At 35.3% G+C, this 24,189-nt stretch overlaps 1 protein-coding gene across 1 annotated transcript in view; it reads right to left on the reverse strand.

Moving 5' to 3' along the window:
• Positions 1–24,189, reverse strand: part of LOC103002740 (A disintegrin and metallopeptidase domain 3-like) — a 102,112-nt gene that overhangs the window by 19,782 nt on the left and 58,141 nt on the right. The window contains exons 11-16 of the mRNA XM_007178427.1: positions 22,147–22,286; positions 16,905–17,091; positions 7,581–7,679; positions 4,642–4,837; positions 4,052–4,142; positions 2,104–2,296 (exon numbers count right to left, since the gene is read on the reverse strand). Coding sequence (XP_007178489.1) covers positions 2,104–2,296; positions 4,052–4,142; positions 4,642–4,837; positions 7,581–7,679; positions 16,905–17,091; positions 22,147–22,286 — 906 coding nt within the window. The remainder of the gene's footprint in view (positions 1–2,103; positions 2,297–4,051; positions 4,143–4,641; positions 4,838–7,580; positions 7,680–16,904; positions 17,092–22,146; positions 22,287–24,189) is intronic.

Consider the following 24,189-nt stretch of genomic DNA (forward strand, 5'->3'; position numbering starts at 1 on the left):
CACTTCATCCCAGCTTACCCTTCCCGTGTCCTCAAGTCCATTCTCTACATCTACATCTGCGTCTTTATTCCTGTCCTGCCCCTAGGGTCTTCAGAACCTTTTTTTTTTTTTTTAGATTCCATATATATGTGTTAGCATATGGTATTTATTTTTCTCTTTCTGACTTACTTCACTCTGTATGACAAACTCAAGGTCCATCCACCTCACTACAAATAACTCAATTTCGTTTCTTTTTATGGCTGAGTAATATTCCATTGTATAAGTGTGCCACATCTTCTTTATCCATTCATCTGTCGATGGACACTTAGGTTGCTTCCATGTCCTGGCTATAGTAAATAGAGCTGCAATGAACATTGTGTTACATGACTCTTTTGGAATTATGGTTTTCTCAAGGTATATGCCCAGTAGTGGGATTGCTGGGTGGTATGGTAGTTCTATTTGTAGTTTTTTAAGGAACCTTCATACTGTTCTCCATAGTGGCTGTATCAATTTACATTCCCACCAAGAGTGCAAGAGAGTTCCCTTTTCTCCACACCTCCTCCAGAATTTATTGTTTGTAGATTTTTTGATGATGGCCATTCTGACCAGTGTGAGGTGATACCTCATTGTAGTTTTGACTTGCATTTCTCTAATGATTAGTGATGTTGAGCATCCTTTCATGTGTTTGTTGGCAATCTGTATATCTTCTTTGGAAAAATGTCTATTTAGGTCTTCTGCCCATTTTTGGATTGGGTTATTTGTTTTTTTGAAATTGAGCTGCATGTGCTGCTTATAAATTTTGGAGATTAATCCTTTGTCAGTTGCTTCATTTGCAAATATTTTCTCCCATTCGGAGCGTTCTCTTTTCGTCTTATGTTTTCCTTTGCTGTGGAAAAGCTTTTAACTTTCATTAAGTCCCATTTGTTTATTTTTGTTTTTATTTCCATTTCTCTAGGAGGTGGGTCAAAAAGGATCTTGCTGTGATTTATGTCATAGAGTGTTCTTCCTATGTTTTCCTCTAAGAGTTCTATAGTGTCTGGCCTTACATTTAGGTCTTTAATCCATTTGGAGTTTATATTTTGTGTGTGGTGTTAGGGAGTGTTCTAATTTCATTCTTTTACATGTAGCTGTCCAGTTTTCCAGCACCACTCATTGAACAGGCAGTCTTTTCTCCATTGTATATTCTTGCCTCCTTTATCAAAAATAAGGTGACCATATGTGAGTGGGTTTATCTCTGGGCTTTCTATCCTGTTCCATTGATCTATATTTCTGTTTTTCTGGCACTTTATTTTAAATGATCTTCAAAGGGATGGCATATTACTTTAAAATGTAGTCAACACCAGTATGTTACTTTGTGATTACTTCATTATTTTTATGTGAGAATATCTTTTCCCATTCTGAGATAAGTTTACTATTCACCTCCATTTTTCTCTTATTTTTTCTTTTCTTAAAATATTATACCTCCATTTAAATTATTTAAATTTAAATGTGAGATAATTGTGTACTGTTTTACATTAGTCAACTAAATTTTCAATGGTACTAGTTTGAATCATCTATTATGTTTCTTCAAATGTTTAACAAAAAGAAAAACAAATAAAGCTAAACTCTGTTTTATTCTTGTGTCTTGAGAAAGGGCAAATTGTTAACAAGTATATTGTGCTTTTGGAAAAAGAATTAGGGAAGTAGGCTAATGAGCAAATAAATATTTTACTTTTATTACAATCAAATTAATTATCTTTGTTGTTCCTATTATTCAGGTTTTTCTGACCTGCTTTTGGGGTGTATTATTTGATTCTTTTCTCTTCCCTGTTTTACACAAATTATTGCAGAACAGATGTTGGCCTAACAAAGAGGTTAAGTAAGATACTCAAGTGTGAGAAAACAACTTTAAATATCTATGGTAAAATTCATAATGAAAAATGACAAAAAGTAAAGCAAGTGTTCCTTTGATCAATAGAAATTTTGACCTTTAAGGCTTAAGATCATGACGCAGCAACCAAAATTGTTAACAATTACAAATTAAAAATCTTAAGTGCGCTCTCTCTCTCTCATACACAAACACACATACACAGACACTAAGATGCTCACATACCATGTATAGAATCAAGAAGAATTTGTATTTACCTGATTTGGACCACACATAGTGCCATTCTTTACATAGGTATAATCGTCTCGGAAGGTTATTGGTGTCGAATTTCTTAGATGTGCACTTAGACACACAATGCCTCCAAGGAAAGTATACTGAGTATCAAAATTTTTAAATGGCACTACTTCTGTACGTGTCCAGAGACAAACTAACTTTCCACAATAGACATCCCTGTAATATAACACAGTAAAAATTACCCATATGTCACTTAGCAACACAATATATTGTTTAAATAACAGTTCAAAACATGAAGATAATTCACAATGTTATTCAGAGCATAACACCAAAGCTATTCAGAACATACACCATCTTACTGGTGTGAGGTGATATTGTAGTTTTGATCTGCATTTCTCTAATGAGTAGTGATGTTGAGCATCCTTTCATGTGTTTGTTGGCAATCTGTATATCTTCTTTGGAAAAATGTCTATTTAGGTCTTCTGCCCATTTTTGGATAGGGTTATTTGTTTTTTTGATATTGAACTGCATGAGCTGCTTGTAAATTTTGGAGATTAATCCTTTGTCAGTTGCTTCATTTGCAAATATTTTCTCCCATTCGGAGGGTTCTCTTTTCATCTTATGTTTTCCTTTGCTGTGGAAAAGCTTTTAACTTTCATTAAGTCCCATTTGTTTATTTTTGTTTTTATTTCCATTTCTCTAGGAGGTGGGTCAAAAAGGATCTTGCTGTGATTTATGTCATACAGTGTTCTGCCTATATTTTCCTCTAAGAGTTTTATAGTGCCTGGCCTTACATTTAGGTCTTTAATCCATTTTGAGTTTATTTTTGTGTGTGGTGTTGGGGAGTGTTCTAATTTCATTCTTTTACATGTAGCTGTCCAGTTTTCCCAGTACCACTTATTGAAGAGGCTGTCTTTTCTCCATTGTATATTCTTGCCTCCTTTATCAAAAATAAGGTGACAATATCACCTCACACTGGTCAGAATGGCCATCATCAAAAAATCTACAAACAATAAATGCTGGAGAGGGTGTGGAGAAAAGGGAACCCTCTTGCACTGTTGGTGGGAATGTAAATTGATACAGCCACTATGGAGAACAGTATGGAGGTTCCTTAAAGAACTAAAAATAGAACTACCATACGACCCAGCAATCCCACTCCTGGGCATATACCCTGAAAAAACCATAATTCAAAAAGAGTCATGTACCACAATGTTCATTGCAGCACTATTTACAATAGCCAGGACATGGAAGCAACCTAAGTGTCCATCGACAGATGAATGGATAAAGAAGATGTGGCAGATTTATACAATGGAATATTACTCAGCCATAAAAAGAAACGAAATTGAGTTATTTGCAGTGAGGTGGATGGACCTAGAGTCTGTCATACAGAGTGAAGTAAGTCAGAAAGGAAAAACAAATACCGTATGGTAACACATACATATGGAATCTGAAAAAAAAAAAAAGTTCTGAGGAACCTAGGGTCAGGACAGGAATAAAGACACAGTCGTAGAGAATGGACTTGAGGGCATGGGGAGGGGGAAGGGTAAGCTGGGATGAAGTGAGAGAGTGACATTGACATACATACACTACCAAATGTAAAATAGGTAGCTAGTGGGAAGCAGCTACATAGCACAGGGAGATCAGCTTGGTGTTTTGTGACCACCTAAAGGGGTGGGATAGGGAGGATGGGAGGGAGACGCAAGAGGGAGGAGATATGGGGATATATGTATATGTATAGCTGATCTACTTTGTTTTAAAGCAGAAACTAACACACCATTGTAAAGCAATTATATTCCAATAAAGATGTTAAAAAAATTAAAAAAAAGAACACACACCATCTTATGAGGTGCACCATATAAATTTATCTTTATATATTATATTCATCTCTCATTTGTATTAAGTGATTCTTTGCAGTACACACACATACACATACAGTGCATTTGGAAAATGTATATTTTTCTAAATACACACCGATAATTACAAAAACGACCATAACAGTTTCCAAAGTCATCTGTATGCATATTCACTTCTTGTGAACATAGAGCAGAAGCCCCCTTCGAAACTGAAAATATAAATAAAGTTTCAATTACTCATATTAAAAAAAAAACATTAAAAATTAAAAGCGCGGTAAATTCATACAAAGACATTTAGACAAGAAAGCCCAGGCAGTGTCATCTACTATAAATATTTGGTGCCATCTACTGGCTATATATGAAGGAGAAACACTTAGCTAAAAACTACCTACTCGAGAATAGAAATTGTTATTATCGTCCAGAAATGATTAAGAAGTAAAACAATCATTTGCTCACTTATCTGTAATTCTAATAGTCTAATCCATTTCCATCAATCACCTGAAACTTGACTAATATCCTATTCTTTTTGTCTCGTACTTACTAGATCTATTTTACCTCCTGACATAGGTCAAAGATGCTTTGTTTTGCAATTTTATCTCCAAATTTAGATTTAAGCAATAATTATTATTATGGCTATAGGGTGCATTACTGGCTTAAGAAACAAATATAGTTTAAAAATAAACCTCAGAAAATAAATACAACCATTACATTTTCCAAACAACTCCGCACACTGTTTATCTGTATCTTGGCATATTCCTTGATAGCAAAAGGCAGTCTTATTATTGCACAGTTCTAAATCAGCAGATTTCATATCAGGTACACAAAACTCAGCTATCCCATTGCAAAATTCTGGAAAATCACACATATCCGTGCTTTTCCTACATACATGTCCTCTTTCAGCTATCTGTGAGACAAAGAAAACCAAATATTTGTTTTTAAAGTAGTAAAACAAAATATAAAAATTTAAATAGGAGGATTGTATTTGTAACTATCAATTCAATTATTAATACATTTGTAAGTATTTAAAGTTAAATTATGAATTTACTTAAAAGTTCTGGTGGAATAGATCGTAAAGAAGCCAAATGTCCATCAATGGATAAACAAATTGTCGTATGGACAATGGAATATGTTCAGCCACATAAAGGACTAGAGTACTGGTTTATGCTACAAGGTGATTGAAACTTGAAAACACTGTATTTAGTGAAGAAAACCAGACACAAAAGTCACACGTTGTATGGTTCTACCTATATGAAATGTCCAGAGTAGGTAAATCCATAGAGGCAGAATGCAGATTGCTGGTTGCCAGGCACTGAGGGGAAGGGAGAAAGGAAGGTACGTGTGTAATGGGTTGGGGTCTTCTGTTCGGATGAGGAACCTGCTACGGAACCAGGTCGAGGTGGTTGCACAACATTGTGGACGCACTAAATGCTACTGAATTGTTCACTTGAAAACGGTTAATTTTTTATTGTGTGATTTGCACTCCAATTTAAAACAATGGCTCTGGTGAAAGTTCTCACAGTTAAAATGCTCTGGTTATCCTGAATATTTACTTCAAGATAAATAGAAAGTATTTGATATAAAACTACGTGTGTTTGTTTTCCAGCTTTTGATTCTTGGGGACTAATTAGTTGCACTCCTGAGATGTTCTAACTAACTCATATGCCAGTCTTTACCATGTTTCTAAAATGTTTCTTAATTTTGACATCTTTATCCTTTTAGCATTTCAAGTAATTTTCCTTTCAGGACTAACTCCACTTCCACCATGAGGAGTTTATAAATCACATGAAACTGCTGCTGACTCAGGATGATAATCGCAACACTTCTCCCTAGACACAGTGGTGGGAATTTAACTTGGAATGTAGTGTGGGTCAGGGTTTCTGCCACTACCAGGGGTGGAGATGGATGTTGGGAAACAGAGGATTCCTCTGCTCTTCTGAAATATCACACACTATGGACTAGAAAAGCCAGGAACTGCAATGAGCTATCTGTACTGCCTACAGGAAAAGCTTGTTTGAGAACTGCCAACAAAAAGGCAAGGATATCCAACAGATGTAGAATAAGAATCCTGTTGCTCCTGTTCCAAACAAAGATTCACCTGAGCACAAAGCTGGACTCATGCCTTACTTAAGCTTCATAAGTGTTTGTTTGTTATTCTTTACTTGGCTGTTCATCAAGATACAACTGACCCATAATAACTGGTGTTATGCAGTACCAATGACAGTTTCTTAAATTTCATATAGGAATGTCTGAGTACTGGCTAAAAACATATTAATCACTATTATGTGTCAGAAAAACAGCTGGTTAAACTATTGGTCTTCCATGTCTTTGCACTTGGACTTGTGTCCATCTAAAATGAAAATTTATAGGAAAAAAACTGGATCAGATCACTAAATTGTAGACAAAAGTAAGTGGAAACTAGCCTAGCTGAAAGTGGACAGAGAAGAAAATAGAAAGCCTTTTAAGCTTATGGCCACCCGTAAGAGAGCAGAGTGTAAGGCACCTGTGAGCCTTTAAATGACAGCAAAAGCCACATTCCATGCTATAATACATAATAAAATTAATGTGAACTAACATAGTGCATTTAGCTGTTACCCTGAAGCCCTCCCTAGTAACTTATACTATGAATTTTCGTTCGACCAAATGTAGCAATTACCTCTGTTGTAAAGAATTATCCTTTGAGATGTAGGTAGAGGGCAATGGACTGTTTAGAAAAGTCTGACTGCTCAGTCCCACTGATTTGGAGACAAAGACTAAGATGAGAGCTCTTGTGAAGGAAAGAGCAGCAAGGTTTATTGCTGAGAAGTGGAAACCCTAGGCTGGCCTCTACTTTCATGTGTCTTGAAACAAATGACCATTGACTTTAAAAACTAGCCCACTGAGTGAAAAAGAACATGCATAGAACAAAGTAAAATGATGTTAGGAGAGATTTCATGGACAAAGAAAAAACAAACTTGGCAGCAAAACTTCTAATTAATCAGTCTTTATGTTTGTCATAGACCCCTGAAAGTGACACAATAAAGGTGAGTCGCTAAAATGAAGCAATCCCTAGAAAAGATTTTACCCAGTCTCCTATCAGATGTGGCTATGAAGGAAAATTGAATGGAAAACTTCCAAAGGGAAGTCAAAGATTCAGTCAGTCACTTCCAGGGTCTTGCCAAAGCTAATCTTCACTATTAGATATGCTACATATTGCTGACTATTCTATATGGATTCCTTTTCTGCTACTTTCAAAATGAGGGGTTTTTATTATTATTGTCTGTATTCAAATATTGCATGTCAAGTGTGTGTTGGGTGGCTTATTCATAATTTTGTCATAAGTCGTTCAATCATGAAGAGCTACATTCAGGCACGACCAAGAGGAACTCATAGCACCCAAATTGTCTGGAATTGTTATTAAATGCAGTAACAGGATGGGTCTTGAGTAGAGACTGAAACAATACAGTAAGAGGCAGCACTACGAAAGAGGTTGAAAAAGATCTAAGGACCTTCTCTCAGTTCTGAAATCAACTGTGTATGAATCAAGTACATAAAGTAATATAATTTGAAACATGAGTAAAAATAAAAGCGAAAAAAAAAAGCTACAAAATGCACCCACAAGAACGCAAAAATTTCATGAAAGAAAATAAGGCAATATTTTGAAAACTTACCTGACAAGTTTTTCTGTCACAGCATGGTCCTGTACCACACTCTGCATCTCCAATCAGAAAACATGTTAGAGCATCACAGCATTTTTTATGAGAGCAGTGCTAAAAAGCAAATGCAATCAATTTAAATAAAAGGAATTTTCAATCAAATAAATCATTTTATTTATTGTCATAATATACTAATAGACTAAAGTCTCTAAGTTAATTACAATCACAGTATAATTTTTACTTCTGTATCTATTTTTAACACCACTTAATATATATATCTAAACTTAATATATTTTGATATAGAAAAAAAGATGGCAATGAAATTATTCACAATTCCATGCTCAAGAATTTGAACTGTTAAAAATGTAATGCAATTTATTTCAATCTCTGTGTTCATAAATATAGGAATTGTAAATTTTGAGGTTTTTTTCACTTACTACATCATAAGTAGTTATCCATCTTATCTAGTCTCTTCAAGATATCATTCTGTGAATATATAATAATTTTTGGATGTGACAAAATAGAGGTTTCTAAATTACAGCAGCATATTATTGTTGTAAATGACATTTCAAAGAAATTTTTTGTCATTTTTTTTAGCTCTAAGATTGTATATGAAAGATTGATTCTAGAAGTTATTAGGTCAAAGAATTTAAAAATATTAAAGGCTCTTCATAATATACACTATTTCCTTCTTTCTATATAGTTATCTATTCAGTGTAAGAGTGATGTTAAACAAGACTGATAATATTTTAAAATAAGTAAAGTGGATAGGCACAAATTACTAAGTGTTTCTGTTTCAGTTTTATTAATTTTATTATTAATGTGTTGAACATTTTACATATCTGCACAATCTGTTTTATACTTTTATGCATACTTTTTGTTGAAGTATTCTTCTGTTTATTTCCTTTATTTGTAAGCATTTTTACATTAATTATGTTAACCCCTAGCCACTAATATATTTTACAGTGTTTTACAATTTGTCATGACAATTTATTTCTATTTTGGCAGGTTCTTTTTTAAAATTTTTTTGTTATTATGATATTGTGAAATCTGCCAACTGCCAACTTTTTTGGGGATTTGTTCTAAAAGTTTATGTATAAAACCTTCCTCCACCCTAACCCCAGTAAATATGTGAAGGTACAGTGTGTGTGTAAAAGTTTTGTGTTATATATATACATATATGTGTGTATATATGTATTTTTATTTGACATTAAATATTTTGAATAGTATGTTGTAAAAGTAACTATACTAATGTATCTTTTCCCCCCAAAATTAAATTATCAGTTGTGTTTATAGAATAATAATTTATTCCTGATATTTTATTATACCTGGATACTTATATAATGTCCTATATAAAATTAAATATAATGTCTTCAATTACATTAACTGCATATTATTAAAGTATATCCCAAATTCTATTACTATATAACACTGTAATATTTACAGGAATCAGATGATATTCTTTTTTCATTTTCATGTTTCATTATTAAGAAGAATGTGTTATGCTTCACAATATAAATATTTTAATGAAAACTATCAAGAGAATTTAGTGAAGATGGAAGATTAAACACACAGTAAACATTAACATTGGGGAAAATAAAACAAAAATCAATGACGTGAAAGGGAAATCTCTAAAACCTAGAATCAAAGAGAAAGCCTACTACAGTGCAGAGCATATTTGGACAATACTCAATGTATAATGGAAACCTAGACTAAATACCAGGCTTAGAAATTGCCCTTTTATGACATGTAGTTTAAAAATGGAATTCCATCATGGGACTGGAAGCGAGGACTTTGTAAAATAGGTAACTGTGGTTTATCATTGAGAAATTTGAGAAATCAAAGAACATTCTTTTACTCCTAGTTGTCCAAACATTTTATCAAATGTTTCTTCAATATTTTATATCTTGTAATTTTTATCTCTTTGTTACTTTAATGATATATGTTGAAAAATACTGAAACATTTCTCTATTTCTGGAATAAACACCATAAGCATACTCTTTTTCAGATATTTATTGGTTATTTGATAATTTTGACTTAGGCATTTTGCAGGTATTTTCCAAAATATAAACCAGTCATTCAAAGTAATGCTAAGCTGACTATAGGAGGAATCAACAACTTTCATTATTTAATTTTGGTTCGATATACTTGCAAAGTGCACTGAAAATTGAATTTTTTAAAAAAAATATGCAATTTACAGTAATATTCAAAAACATGAACAACTTAGGGTTAAATTTAAGTAATTACAGACACCTAAATAAATGGAACAATATACCATGTTCATGGTTTGAAAATTACATTATGCATACTATTCAATTCTCCATAAATTCATCTTTAGATTTTTAAAAAAATTTCCAGAGTTTTTTTTTTTTAGGGGGTGGGTAGAAATGGAAAAGTTGATTTAAAATTTTATATAGAAATATAAAGACCTAAAATAGCCAAATCTATCTTGAGAAAGAAGTAACCAAACATGAAGATACATTTTACCTGATTTTGTGCATTAGGATAAGGAGACCTGGTATTGGATAGATACGTAGATCATTGGAACACAAAGTACATCATGAATTGTTTTTCAGTAAATGTACCAGGGTAATTCAATGGGGGAAGGACAGTCTCTTCAACAAATGGGTCTAGAACAATTGGATATCTTTACGGAGAAAAATATACCTTGATCCTTAACTTACAAAGTGCCACAAATTACTCAAAATGGATCATACACATACACATAAAAACTAAAATTTGTACACTTCTAGAAGAACATTTACAAGGAAGCTTCACAAATTTAGGATAGATAGGCTACAAGTAGCATAATACATCAGAGAAGAAAATTATAAACTGGACTTCATCAAATTAAACACTTTGACTCTTTGAAAGATGTCATTAAGAAAACACAAAGCTAAGCCACATACTGGGAGAAAACCTGGCAAAGGCTTGTATATAGTTTATATTAAGAATTCCTGTAAGTATATAATAAAAAGACAAACAACCCCATTAAACTTTGCAAAATATTTGAACAGACATTTAAAAAAGGAAACATATGAATGCCCAATAATCACATGAAATACTGTCCCATATAATTAGTCATCAGGAAAATACAAACTAAAACTGCAATGAGATACCAGCACAAATTGTAATGACTAAAATGAAAAAGACTGGCAGCAAGAAAAGTGGTGAGGGTTCAGAACAACCGCCACTGTTATACATAGATGGATGCAATGCACAATATTACAACCATTTTGGAAAGCGTTTTGACACTTTGTTATAAACTTAATAGTACAATGAATGTGTCGTGACAGAAATTAGAAGTTTAGATATTTATGGGGTTGACTTGGATGAGGTAAGGGGAAACTGTGGTAATGTAAACGTTCTACATATTTTCCACATTTAATCAGGTGTAGCATCACTCAAGTTCAAAAACTCAGCAAGTCAGAAAGAAAATATAAATAAGTATAATGAAGGCCACCTAGACACATCATGAGTCTCTGTGCAGGCAAGAAAAGACAAGGTCACAATGCCTTTGTGGATATAAAGGCAGATAGGTCCTATGGATCATCTGGGCAGAAGCAGACTTGGTCAGTAAAGTCTTCAGTGACAGTGAGGGCAAATGGTTTTTGACCACTGTTGTTGAGACTCCTGAAAGGTTCCATCAGTGGGAAGCGGTGGTCTTGCAATACGAAACAAAGTTTATCGTGCTTGCTGTTCACCCACCTACACTTCCAAGAAAATAAGAAAAAAAAATTAGCTTTTTGGCAAAAGCTAAATGTAATTTCCTGCAGGCCAAGGGACAGAAAAATCAATGGTTCAAGTCTGAGTCCTATGTTCATGTAGACATGGATATTAGGCCAGAGAGAATCTAATGAGGAAATTGTTTGTCCGCCCTTCGGAGAAGTTCTCTCTCACTACTGGGCTACAGAATAGCCATGGTACTTTAAGGTTTGGGCTGTGAGCAGGAATTATTCCTGGACAGCATGTATTTACTATTGGCAGACTATTCTGTCTGACATGATGCCATTTGATTGGCATTCACCCGAAACGTTTGGTACCCACTCTGTACACAGATCTTACCTCCTTCAACAAAAAACAGAACAAGAATAAAGGGTTTCCTTCACATGAAAGGAAAGCCATATATACTGGTCAAGATGGGTTGGAGAAGTGATGGTAACCAAGTTGTCAAGCCTTCCATCTATCCTGAGCACAGACCGTTATAGTACCAGGAAGTCCCCAGGGGTGAGGTTGAAAGAATATTCTTACTAGATTTGGAAATGCTCTCAAATCATATACATTTCTGGTGGGTTCTTTAGGGCTAACACATACCCAAACAGTCATAAATAATAGATTTATGCTGAATAGATGATGGGGATAGATATTCTACATAAATGTAACAGTTCTTTTGATTTTAAGGGATGTTCTCAATGTGGAAATGCTACGATTAAGACAGTGGAAGTAGGGATGAGTATACGATTGGAAGCCACATAGCTATCCTGGCCTATCTAGATCGTTACTGTGAAGCGGCACAAGATACAGTGGGAAGGAGAGGGGGAGAAAGGAATACGAAGGGGAAAGGGAGCCGGTCAGAAGATCACTGTCTTGATCAAGGAGACAGCATATGCAGGGATACTCAGGAAAATCTGTCATCTTCTAATAGCCCTGCCTGGCCAGTAAAAGGTGCCTTATATAAGCTAAACATGGCAGTGGCTCCAATAGCAATGGCTGTTCCAGATATGATGCACAGTTACAGACCGAAGGCACTTGGTGTGTGGTAGTGGAAATTATAGTAAAATCTTTCTTCAGTATCTCGCTAGACCCAAAAGATCAAAATCAGCTTGCAAGTTCAGATACTGAAAACAATTTATAACACATCTATGTGTTCTGAGACACTTGCAATCCACTTATAATCCAAGACTGGGTTCCAAAACAAGACCTAGTGTTTCCAGCACTTGGGACCAAGGAAGACAGGCAAATGTGTCTTTTCTACCAGTTACAGTCAAGTGAGAAAAGGAAATCCAGGGCACACAGCCCAGGGCAATGGACATGGCCAGTCCTCACAAATACAGCACATTGGCCCCTAATCTCCTCTCGAGGGTATTGTTTGACATTGACTGCAATAGACACCTTTCCAGATATGACACAGCAATTCCTCTGCACAGCGGACATGAATCATACTAATCAAGTACTCCTAAATGGATGATGTTTACACATCCAGTCAGACAACGGTGCCACCTTGAAAGCCAAGGATACTCAGTACTGTGCAATTAGCTGGGGCAGGCCATGGATGTTCTATGATCCACATGATGCACAAGCAGCTACAAGTAACTTTATAGCCAGTTAAATGTTCTGCAAATGTGCATGTCTGAGCTTATTAAACAATGAACTAACATGGCCATTAGTTTGTTTTATGCCTTTTATATATTTTTGCTCTTTTGTTAGTCTTTATCATTGGATAAATTTGTTCTCAGTTCTCAGATGTGATGTATGTTGGTGATAAACTAAGAACTGCCTATACTCCTAAAGCGTTTCAAGGTTGTAAAAGGTTGCAAACGAGAAAAAAAAAGTACTGCCTGGCTAGAGGAAGTCACAGGTAATTAGAGCCTTACATTATAGTACTGAGGTTTAAACAGAAGTGGAAACCATTGTTCCCAGAGTGATGAACAAATCAACAATAATTAAAATAATTTTTGCTACTACTGGCCTTTAGCATATAGCACTGGATACTGCTAGTACTTTTCACTAGCAGTAAAAACTTCCATTCTGGGAAGCTGACGAAGTTCATTTCAATTTCATTAGGCAAGACTTAGAGCACAGCTTTACTCTCCTCCCCACAATAATATGTCATCTCAGGATTATACCAAATCTGAAATATTATTATACCAATGTGAAATATTATTGAATGTATAGATATTCTGTCAAAATCATAACACTTTTATAACAGTCTGCAACTGAGAAAATTTGCATCCCATGCTATTTAAGCATATATGACTAAAGACAGATTCTACAATCCAAATAATGCATCTATACTGACTTACAAAACAAGCAGTTACATTTCAACTGGGGTAGGTGGAGCTCAGCCACAAGAATCATTGAAAGCAGTCCAGGATAAAAGGGAAAAAAACCCCGGCCACTGGGCACTGTATCTGATTAGGACCCCCTGCAACCGCAGGCATCTCTGATCACTTACACAGCTGATTTCATCCAATGGCCCTCAATTTCCTGATATTCACTGGCTCCTGGAATTTGGAACTAATGAACTTTATCCCATGGTTCAGTGAAGAACTTTTCCTGGGAAAGTTCCACTATAAACAGATTGGCCTCTGACACTGGTAAAGTCCACAAACAGGAAGCTGTACACCCATAAGAAACAGAAATAGCCCACCTACTCCTTTACCTAAACTACTAAGTCACTGAGGGTCCTCTCTGTAAGACTTGTCTCATGCCGAAAAAACTTAGTTTACTGAAGAATCAGCATACATCCTAGCCTTCCAGCATATTGGTGATAAATTCCTGATAATTCATACAAGTGAATGTGGATGAAATGACAGACAAATGTGTAAGAGACATGAAAAGACCATTCAACCATAGGAAAACCCAAAGTAAGTAAGATATCCTCAATTCAAAGTTATATATACATGTATACCTCATGACACAGCACATTCACTTGCTGGTACACATACACCCTAGTGAAACGCAGGCACATGTGCAGCAGGAAACATGTGCAAGAAAATTCATAAATAAATGAGTCTTAACAATCATAAATTGAAATAAACTTAAGTTTTCATTTCACAAATAATGCATAAATAAACTGAAATTTTCATAAACATACTAAAAGCAATGAAAACAATTGGAATATAGCTACATTCAAAAGTTGATGGATGTTCCAAGTACAATACTGGGTGAAAGGCCAAGTTACAAAATGACATAAATCATATGATTGCCAATTATATAATAGTAGAACACAGTTAATCAAACTATATTGTATAAAGATGGGAAAATAGGAGGTAAAACTAAAACTATGATGACAAGAAAGTACTGAAATGATACCTTTAAATTCTAAATGATGATTGGAAAAAGGAGGCATATTGAGAGTGGACAAAGAAATTCTTTGGCAGAGGTAAGGTTTTGACCTTAGTGCAAAGTATTCAGGTGCTTGTTAAGTATCTATGTATTACACTCTTCATCCATATTTCCTGTATATATTTCATATATATTATATATCACAGTGAAATAATGGAATGGTATAAATATTTACTGCTAAACAAAAGTGGGCAGAGTTTACTATAGAGAGAACTGTACTAAAATATATTTTAAAGAAAATTATAATTAAATGGGAGATTATTTCTGAAGGAAACTTTGACATACAAAAACACTGATAAAAAGGAATGGAAGGTAAAATAAAGCAACTATTTTCTGAATAAATTCTTCATAGTACTTTCTAATGTAAAGAAATGAAATATTTTACAAGAGTGTTTTACAAGAAGGTTAATTGGGTTGTAAACACTGCGATCTGGGAAGAAGGTGGCCCAGATAGGGTTAAACCTTAAACATCTATGGTAAAAATACAAAGATAATCACTAAAGGAAAATAAACAGTACATATAGACTAAATCACTAAAAGAAATACTGGAAGAAAGGAAAACAAAATAAACAGATTCAACAAAAATTCAATTAAGAACAAATGTGGCAAATTGAATATAGAAAATATAAAAATTTTGAGACAACTAAAACTATAAAAATATGCAATCTAGAGGAGCATAAGACAATTAAATGTAATGAGGTATCCTGGAAAAGATCCTGGGACAGAAAAAGGCCATTAGGTAAAAACAAAGGAAATCTGAATAATCTATGGACTTTAGTTAATTTAAAAATATGTAAAAATATTAGTCACAATAATATTTGAGATAATCTTATAAATCAAAGACAGATTGAATAATAAATTACAACCTAAGGTAAATACTGAACTTAATAGTAAAGAAAACCTAAATGAGAATAGAGAAATATCAGGGAAATACCAATTTAAGGAAGCTAGTGTGTGCAAAGATATAGACATAAAATATGTATACAGATATACAGATATATACCAGACCAAATAGACATTAAAACAGAAATCAACATTAGAAATAAAGAGATTCAGTATTTGAAGGTAAAGTATTAAATTTCTAGGAAGGTACAACAATTGTAAATAAATTTACACCATATAAAAGAGATACAAAATATATAAAATATGGATTGAGTAAATGATAATGAGAATTAGGCAAATCCAACTATATAGTTGGAGATATCAATATTATTTCTCAAGTGCTGAAGAGTTCAGGCAAACAAAATTAGTAAAAATATACAGAAGATTTGAGTCATTCACTTAAAAATTATAATGCAATCAGATTATACAGATTTTAGCTCCTAACAATTAGAGTTTACATCTCAGCAAGCAAATATGAAACATTAAAATACATCACCACACATGAGTATATGAAGGCAACAACAAAATGCAATGATTAGCTATCTTACCAAGCACAAATGAAAAACAAAAAGACAAATAGCAAAAAGCTAAATATAACAACAAACCAAAGATTGTGATTAATCCAATTCTGTGAAACCAAGCTAAAATAAATGAGGCTCTATACATGCAAGAACTGAAATTAGGAGATGAGGAGGTGAACAACAGCATACATTTAATAACTCAGTGATCCAATTCAGTCACTTTGGAGGAATGTAGGGATGATTTAGGTGATAATTATACTACTGTTGGAACTGATGCTTATGATACAGAAAGGTGGGTAATGTTTACACAACAAGGAAAATCTACTTCTTTAACCACACTGCACTTACCCGAAACTTAAATTCTTCAAATGTTTCAAATTCAGGATAAGCCAGTTATCACATGCCTTATATCTCCCCATCTTAGCTATTTGATAAAATGGTGCAACATTAAAAAAAAAAAAGTCCTCCCACTTATATCACAACTATATTTATAAGACTACATGATGGGGGCTTCCCTGGTGGCGCAGTGGTTGAGAATCTGCCTGCCAATGCAGGGGACACGGGTTCGAGCCCTGGTCTGGGAGGATCCCGCGTGCCGCGGAGCAACTGAGCCCGTGAGCCACAACTACTGAGCCTGCGCATCTGGAGCCTGTGCTCCACAAAAGAGGCCGCGATAGTGAGAGGCCCGTGCACCGCGATGAAGAGTGGCCCCCGCTCGCCGCAACTAGAGAAAGCCCTCACACAGAAACGAAGACCCAACACAGCCAAAAATAAATAAATAAATAAATATTTAAAAAAAAAAAAAAAAAGACTACATGATGAACACAGAAACAAATCTTTAGATAAGCTATTAATGTTTCTCACCAACCTCTGGCCCACCACAGTCACATTGCTCTGGCGGTTCCAAAACTCCATTGCCACAAACTGAAACTCTTCCTTGTGGAACCACTTCTGAAACTGTTCGATTCTGAAGACATTCAAATTCAGGCTGTGAAGCTGTATGTTTGAATTCATCCATGCTGCAACTGCTAAAAAACTTTACACCACGGGAACGTCTAAAATTAAATTATATTCCTCAGTTAAAAGGAATAAAATCAGTATCAAAGTAATACTCCTTCAATAACGTACTATGAATTCTGTACTACTTCACTTAGAGAATAGCCAAAACGGGAGAGTGCTTTATTTTTAATACAATTAGTAATTCAAGAATAAGTTCGTTTCTATTATAATTCAATATAACAGACATCTAATAAGTAGAGGATGTTAAGGTTACATGATTTAGAATATATTAAACAAAACAGTGCTTGGCACACAAAAAGCTCTGTTTAAGTATGTCTTACTATTTATTATTTTCATTATTATTGACAACACCATCATAATTATAATAATTATTATAAGAAGCACTATTATTAAGAAAATGAAACATACTAGGAATAATATGGAAAAATGAAGGAATAAACAATGGTGGACTGTGTTAATTAAAAGTCAGAATTATTTGTAATTTGGTAACAAAATTAATTAATTAAAATATCTCAACACTGAGTATATAGAATGTATAAACCCTAGATTCTTTTTATTTTGATATTTCTATCTTTCTAAGTGCACTGTTTAATGGGCTTTTGTTTAAATTTGTAACAATCTCTATGAGATTAGAGAAATGATACAGAAGTACGAAAACCAAATTTTGTTTCCTGAAACGGTTGAGTAAGTTGCCAACGGGAGATCCTGATTACTCTAAATATTTTAATGTATAACTCTTACATAGAAATGAATGCTCTGAAACCACACCTTCAATATCAGGAAATAATGATACGGTGCTAAAATCTAATCCTCACATCACATTCAAATTTCCCCTTCATCACAGTATTGGCACTTTATAGCAAAAGGATCCAGTTCAAAATCAACCATTGCATTTAGTTCTCATGTCTCCTTAGCTTAGTTGATTACATTTTTTGTTGAATTTCATGACATGGAAAAGTTTTATAATTACAGGCCGATTATTTGGTAACATGTCCCTCAGTTTGGGTTTATGAAATGTTTCCCCATAGTTAGACTGAGGTTATGCCTCTTGCCAACCTCATCACAGAAGTGTTGCTGACTCTGTCGGCTCCATTGCAGCCTAACAGACAGCACATGATTTCAACTTGTTACATTTTTGGTAAAAGTCACTTTGATCAGTTGATTAAGGTGTGTCTGCCAGTCTTCACTCTAACATTTCTTTCCTTCCTTATCACTTAATAATTATTTGGAGAGAAGTTTTATGTAAAATCTCATTTCTAATCACATTTTCAATTCATTCATGTATTTACATGAATATGGAATCATATCTTCCTATTACACTCAGTGGGTTATAATCCATTACGAACATTACAAATGACTTTCAAATTGTCCCAGATTTGCCTATGGGGAGCCCCTTTCAAACTGCTTTGTGTCCCTGTGACAAATCTCCATAATTCTTTGGACACCTCCTTATACTCGGACACAAATGTCCCAGGCTTGTTTGCTTTTGTCTGTCTTAGCCCGGGAATCAGGTATATGATGTCTCCAACATTGTTCTTCTTTCTCAAGATTGCTATGGCTATTCAGGGTCTTTTGCTATCAAGAACTGCCTGTTTGTTATAGCTCCATGAAAACCAGGAACACAAGCTCCCCTGCCACTTGGGCTACATGATCAACAGGTGTCTCCAAGGCAGCAGCCACAAAAAATAGTGCACCAGGCACCTGTAGAAGCTCCTCTGTGGAAGATACTGGCAATCTAGGGTACAGCAGATAGATAGCACTCGCCCTCTGCGGTCTCTGGAAAGGATCACAGTCAGTGGTTGGATTTGTGTTTAACTAGAAACCTGACTCTCATGCAGCAATTATGGAGGTAAGCTAAAAGACTTCTTTCACAGAAAGACTGCAGTTCTGGTTCTAGGCTCTGTTTGCCATGCCATGCAGGTGGCAACCAGCTGAAACGCCTTCTCCGTGGGTTACCATCCTGTGCTACCCACAAGCGCAAGTCCTGCTGGCCACCCGAGCCAGGTGGTCTACACATGTTCCCTGGCAGCAGCAACAACATTCAGGGTGCCAGACAAGGTTGTAAGGTCCTTTCTGAGAGACGCCGAGGAGCTGGAGCAAGGAAGGGGGAGGGTGAACAGTTATGCCCACTGGCCTCTGCTTGTTGAGAGAATCACCGTTGGCCCCAAGATGTGAGCCAAACAGGAAGCATGCTCCTCAGGCAAAAGCTCCTGGACAAGTAAATGGGCCACTTTCACAGAAAATCTGGGCTGTGTTTCAGTCTGCTACCGTGCAGTGCCCTGGGGTGATAGCTGGCCATGAACTACATCTCCAATCGTTACTGTTACAGCCCCAGGGGACCCAGGAACGCAAGTCCCTCTGGGCACCAGAGCCGGGCCATCAGGGGTCGTCTCCTGGGCAGCAGCCAAAGAAACTAAAGCAGCAGAAGCCTGTATCTCCCCTCCTGGAGATACTGGTTCTCTGGAACATGGCAGATGGAGGCCTTGAAGATAGTTCCCATCCTCCAAGGCCTCTGAAAAAGATTACAGTACGCCTTTAGACATGGGTTTCATTAGAAGCCTGCCCCTCAGGCCACAGCTATGAAGATAAGCTAATAGGCCTCTTTCACAGAGAGATTGGGTTCTTAGGACTGTGGCCTCTTGCTGCATCCTGGGGGTCATAGCAGTTTAAGAAATCGTGTTCCATTGTTTACAGTTTTGTGGGACTTGTGAGCTTAAACCCAGCTGGCCGCCAGAGCCCAGTGATCTACAGGTGGCGACCTGTGGGTGGCAACCGCAAACACTGGAGTGCCAGAGGACGGTACAAGCTCCTTTCCAGGAGAATCCAGCAAGCTGTAGCGAGGTAGAGGGAGAGCACAAAGATGGCATCCACCAGCCGCCATCCCCAGAGAGTACCTTAGCAGGCTTCTAGATGTGTGTTCAATTAGATGCCTGACCTTCCAGCCAACACGTTAATATGAGAAAATAAGCCTCATTGCCATAAAGACTGGGTGCCTCTCAATAGATCACAGAGGTGGCAAGTGAGTTCAAGAGTTTTAAGATCTCTTTCTCGGTTCACTATAGCCTTATTTGGCTCATATGTGCAAGTCCAATTGTCTTTCACAGCTAGAGGTTTGGAGGTTCGTCTCTCGGTTGCAGGTCTTACCAGTTAGGGTATCCAATAAGCGTTCAAATCCTTCACCCCTCAGAGAGAATCTCTAGGGTCGAGTTCTCTCCCGATTGTGGGTCACCTTGCTGGGGTAGGAATTATGGTGAGATTGGTTCTTAGCCTTTCCTACCCTCTTCGATGTGGGTTTCTTCTCGTTTGCCCTCTGTGTAGGCGTCTTAAGCAAGCTTTTTGTTTTTTTCTGAGGAAATTGTTTCATGTGTAGCCATAGAGTTGGCTTGTCTGAGGGAGGACAGAAGTTCAGGTTCTTCCTAACTCCTATAAGCCCTGTAGGTTATAGGAACCAGAACCCCTATAAATAATTCTTGACATCTCTCTTCCTCTCAGTCTTATGAAACTGCTATAGATTATTATGAGAATCATTATTTACCAAATACTGTTGCCAAAGTGCTCCAGGTCTCTGCTCAAAACCTGCCAACGTGCACATTTAGCAGGAGTTTACATAAATCTTTAAGGTAAAGGGTCCAGAGATAAGAAAGGAAGCTACAAACAAACAAACAAACAGATGGAACCAGCTGGGACCAAGATGGCGAGGAATCTGATCTCCAACAGACCCTGAGTCTCATTATACACTGATTTTACTACATTAGTTTATTAAATGACACACCTACCAGTGCCCATAAATGGGCATTAAGGAAGAAAAAGGATTAATAAAAGGGGGCACCCCATTCCCTCAAAATAGCCCTGCCTCTGCCCTGGTAGACTAATGCATATGCCTCCCCTTAATTAGCCTCTCTCTTCCTACCTTTGTCCTTACTCTCTAAAAGTAAATCACTCTCACCACATGGGTGAGAAGTTGATCTGTGAACTTAGTTCCTGCTTTCCACTGAGGAAAGCTTGTGCTGTGTCAATGGATCTCAGCTTTGGTTTCGTTACTTTGCGGTTTGAATAAAACAAAAAAAGAACTCTCCCCTGCCCAGGCAGAGAGCCTAGGGTCCATAGGACTTAATTCAGTAACAATATTACTATATTGTTGTTCTTTCTAATATATTTAACAATTATGTTACAAAATATATTATATTATCCATACTGCATAAATCAATTAAAATGTGTTTTTTTACATTTATCATAAAATCCCAATTTCCACATCATGATTGCTTACTCAGGCTCTTTCCTACATTTCCTATTACCTCCTGGACTTCCTCTGACTCATGGTTCCTTAGCCTCTTTGTATTTTACTTTCCTTTTTTTTTTTTTTTTTTAAATGTCTATGCCTTTAACATTCTTCCTTATAGTTTCAGCCATTTCTTTTGTTTGTTTGTTTTATCTGTCCCCCCAAGCCCCTTTTTCCAGTCTTTTGAGGTCTTAAAATTTTTTGCTATCCAAGTATCACTTCACTTGCTTTCCCTGAAAAGTTTTCAACAAATTCTTCACATGACCAGATTTATTTCTTCTCCTTCAGGTCCTAACATAAGTTTTGCCTCATAGAAAACTTCCTAGACCACTTTATCAGAAAGTTTCTCTTCCCCATGTATTCCTTATTTATTTCCCTCCTGGCACTTATCATAAGCTGTTTAAATCTTGTTTATTCTTATTTCAACTTTTTAAGTTTCTGCCCTGATGGACTAATATAAGGTATATAGCTTTTTTCTATCTCGCTAATCATTTATAAGACAAACACAATACTTGTGACACAGTACATGCTTTAAAATTTTTTTGATAGAATGAATGAATTTCACCTCAAGATTCTAGTACTCCACACAAAGTCATCATCAATGACTCAATACTATAGCACTGAATATAGAACTATGAAGCACATTTTCTGCAATATCCAATACTCATTCCCTTTAATAAGCTTCAAAATAACTTGTACGTATTTAATAAAAATATTCTTATTCAAGTTATATTGAGAGAAATTATTCATCAAGAAATGCAAGAAACATCTCCCAAAAGAAGACAAAGATTTGATAAAAATAACATCTTACATTGCTTCAGGATTCATTAAGCATGTAGTTCCTGGACAGTAACAATTGTAGATGTCATTATTATATGTTAATCCCAGGTTAATTCCAAGCAACTGTGCCAAAACAACTGAAAATGCCTCTAAGGTTATCATCTTTGGATACTAAATAGAAATAAAAAACAGAATGGTTGCTTAAGTTATTTTTTCAACCCTTGGTCTTTTCATGTAATTGTGGCCATATTACCTAAATTCAAATACTAATTTAATAAACTAGTATACCAAAGATCTTAAGATTTTCTTAAGAACATTTTAAAAAGTTAAATTTTGTTATTCTTTTTGAGTAATAGTATTTTCAATCCAAATGGCATTGACAAATAACAAAATAAGATTAATCATATCATATGTTTTCATGACACATTATTGATTTAATTCTAATAAACTTAAAAAAATATTTTGAGAAGATTAATCATTGTTTCAGTAACTATATCACTTTTAATGTTAACACTTTGAAAAATACACAGATTCTTAAGGGTTTAACTGACAATCAGTTTTGATGTCAAAAATAGTTTTAGGAGAGAAAATCAAACATTGTTTTTCTAAAGGCAGAATACTTGTATTAAAAAACTAAAACTTCAGAAGTAGTGATATAAGCAACACACAAAGCCCTGGTTGGTAATCAATGATGTTTTTAACTATCTCCATAGTTTTGCCTTTTCCAGAATGTCATAGAGTTGGAATAACACAGTGTGCGGCCTTTTAAAATTGTCTTCTTTCACTAACCACTTTGCTTTTAAAATTCCTCCACGTCTTTTAATTGCATGATGGCTAATTTTTAAAATACTGAATAATATTCCCTTTTATGGATTAACTCCAGTTTCTTTATCCATTCACCGATTAACAGACATCTTGTGTGATTTCAATTTTTGGCAATTATAAATAAAGTCGCTATACATAATCATGTCTGAGGATCCTGTGGATTTAAGTTTCCAACTAATTTTTGTAAATGGTATAGAGGACAACTGCTGGATCATATGGTAAGGCAATGTTGAAGTTTATAATAAATTGCCAAATTGTCTATCACAGTGGCTGTACCGTTTTGTATTCCCATCAACATGAATGAGACTACCTGTTGCTCCAATTCCTCACAATATTTGGTATCATTAGTTTTGCATGCGAGTACAAAGCTGAATGAGAATGGTAGGTTACATTCTTGCCTTGTTCCGAATCTTAGTAGGAAGCATTTCATTTCTAAACATTAAGTTTGATGTAAGCTGTATTGTTTTTGTAGACAGTCTTTCTGAAGTTGAGGAAGTTGCTTCTATTGCCACTTTGGTGAGTTTAATCATAAACTGTGTTGGAATTGTCAAATGTGTTTTCTGCATCTATTGATATAATCAAATATTTTCCATTTTAGCTTATGGATAGGATCAATTAAATTAATTGATTTTTACATGATAATCCAGCCCTAGATATCTGAAAAAATTCCAGATATAAATATCAATAGGGAGATATAAAATATTATAAAAAGAAATTCTGTGGTAAAGTAAAATCAATATACAAACATTTACTGGAGGTCTTCAAAAGTAGAATTGATCAGGCAGAAAAAAATCAAATGAAGACAGGTCATTTGAAATCATTTTTTCACGGGAGCAAAAATCAAAAACAAAAACAAAATGTAGAAAAAGAGACGAGCTTATGGACTCTAATAAATAGAGCAATACATGTATTATGGGTGTCTCAGAAAAAGAAGAGAGAAAAGAAAGGGACAGAGGGTGTATTTGAGGAAATCACTGCCACAAACTTTAGAAATCTGAGGACATGCATATTCAAGAAACTCAATGAACCCTAACTAGGAAAATCCAAAGAGACCTACAGAGAAAAGTATTGTAATAAAACCACTATAAGTCAAAGACAAAGGGATAAATCTTGAAATCAACAAGAGAAGATGAATTGTCAGTTATCAGGGAGGTCTCAAGGTTATTATCGGATTTCTTAGCTGAAACATTACAGCCCAGAGGTATTGGGAAAAATACATTCAAAGTGCTGAAAGAAAGAATCTGTCAAC

This window comes from Balaenoptera acutorostrata, chromosome 21 (genome assembly GCF_949987535.1).
Source record: "Balaenoptera acutorostrata chromosome 21, mBalAcu1.1, whole genome shotgun sequence".
NCBI lineage: Eukaryota > Metazoa > Chordata > Mammalia > Artiodactyla > Balaenopteridae > Balaenoptera > Balaenoptera acutorostrata.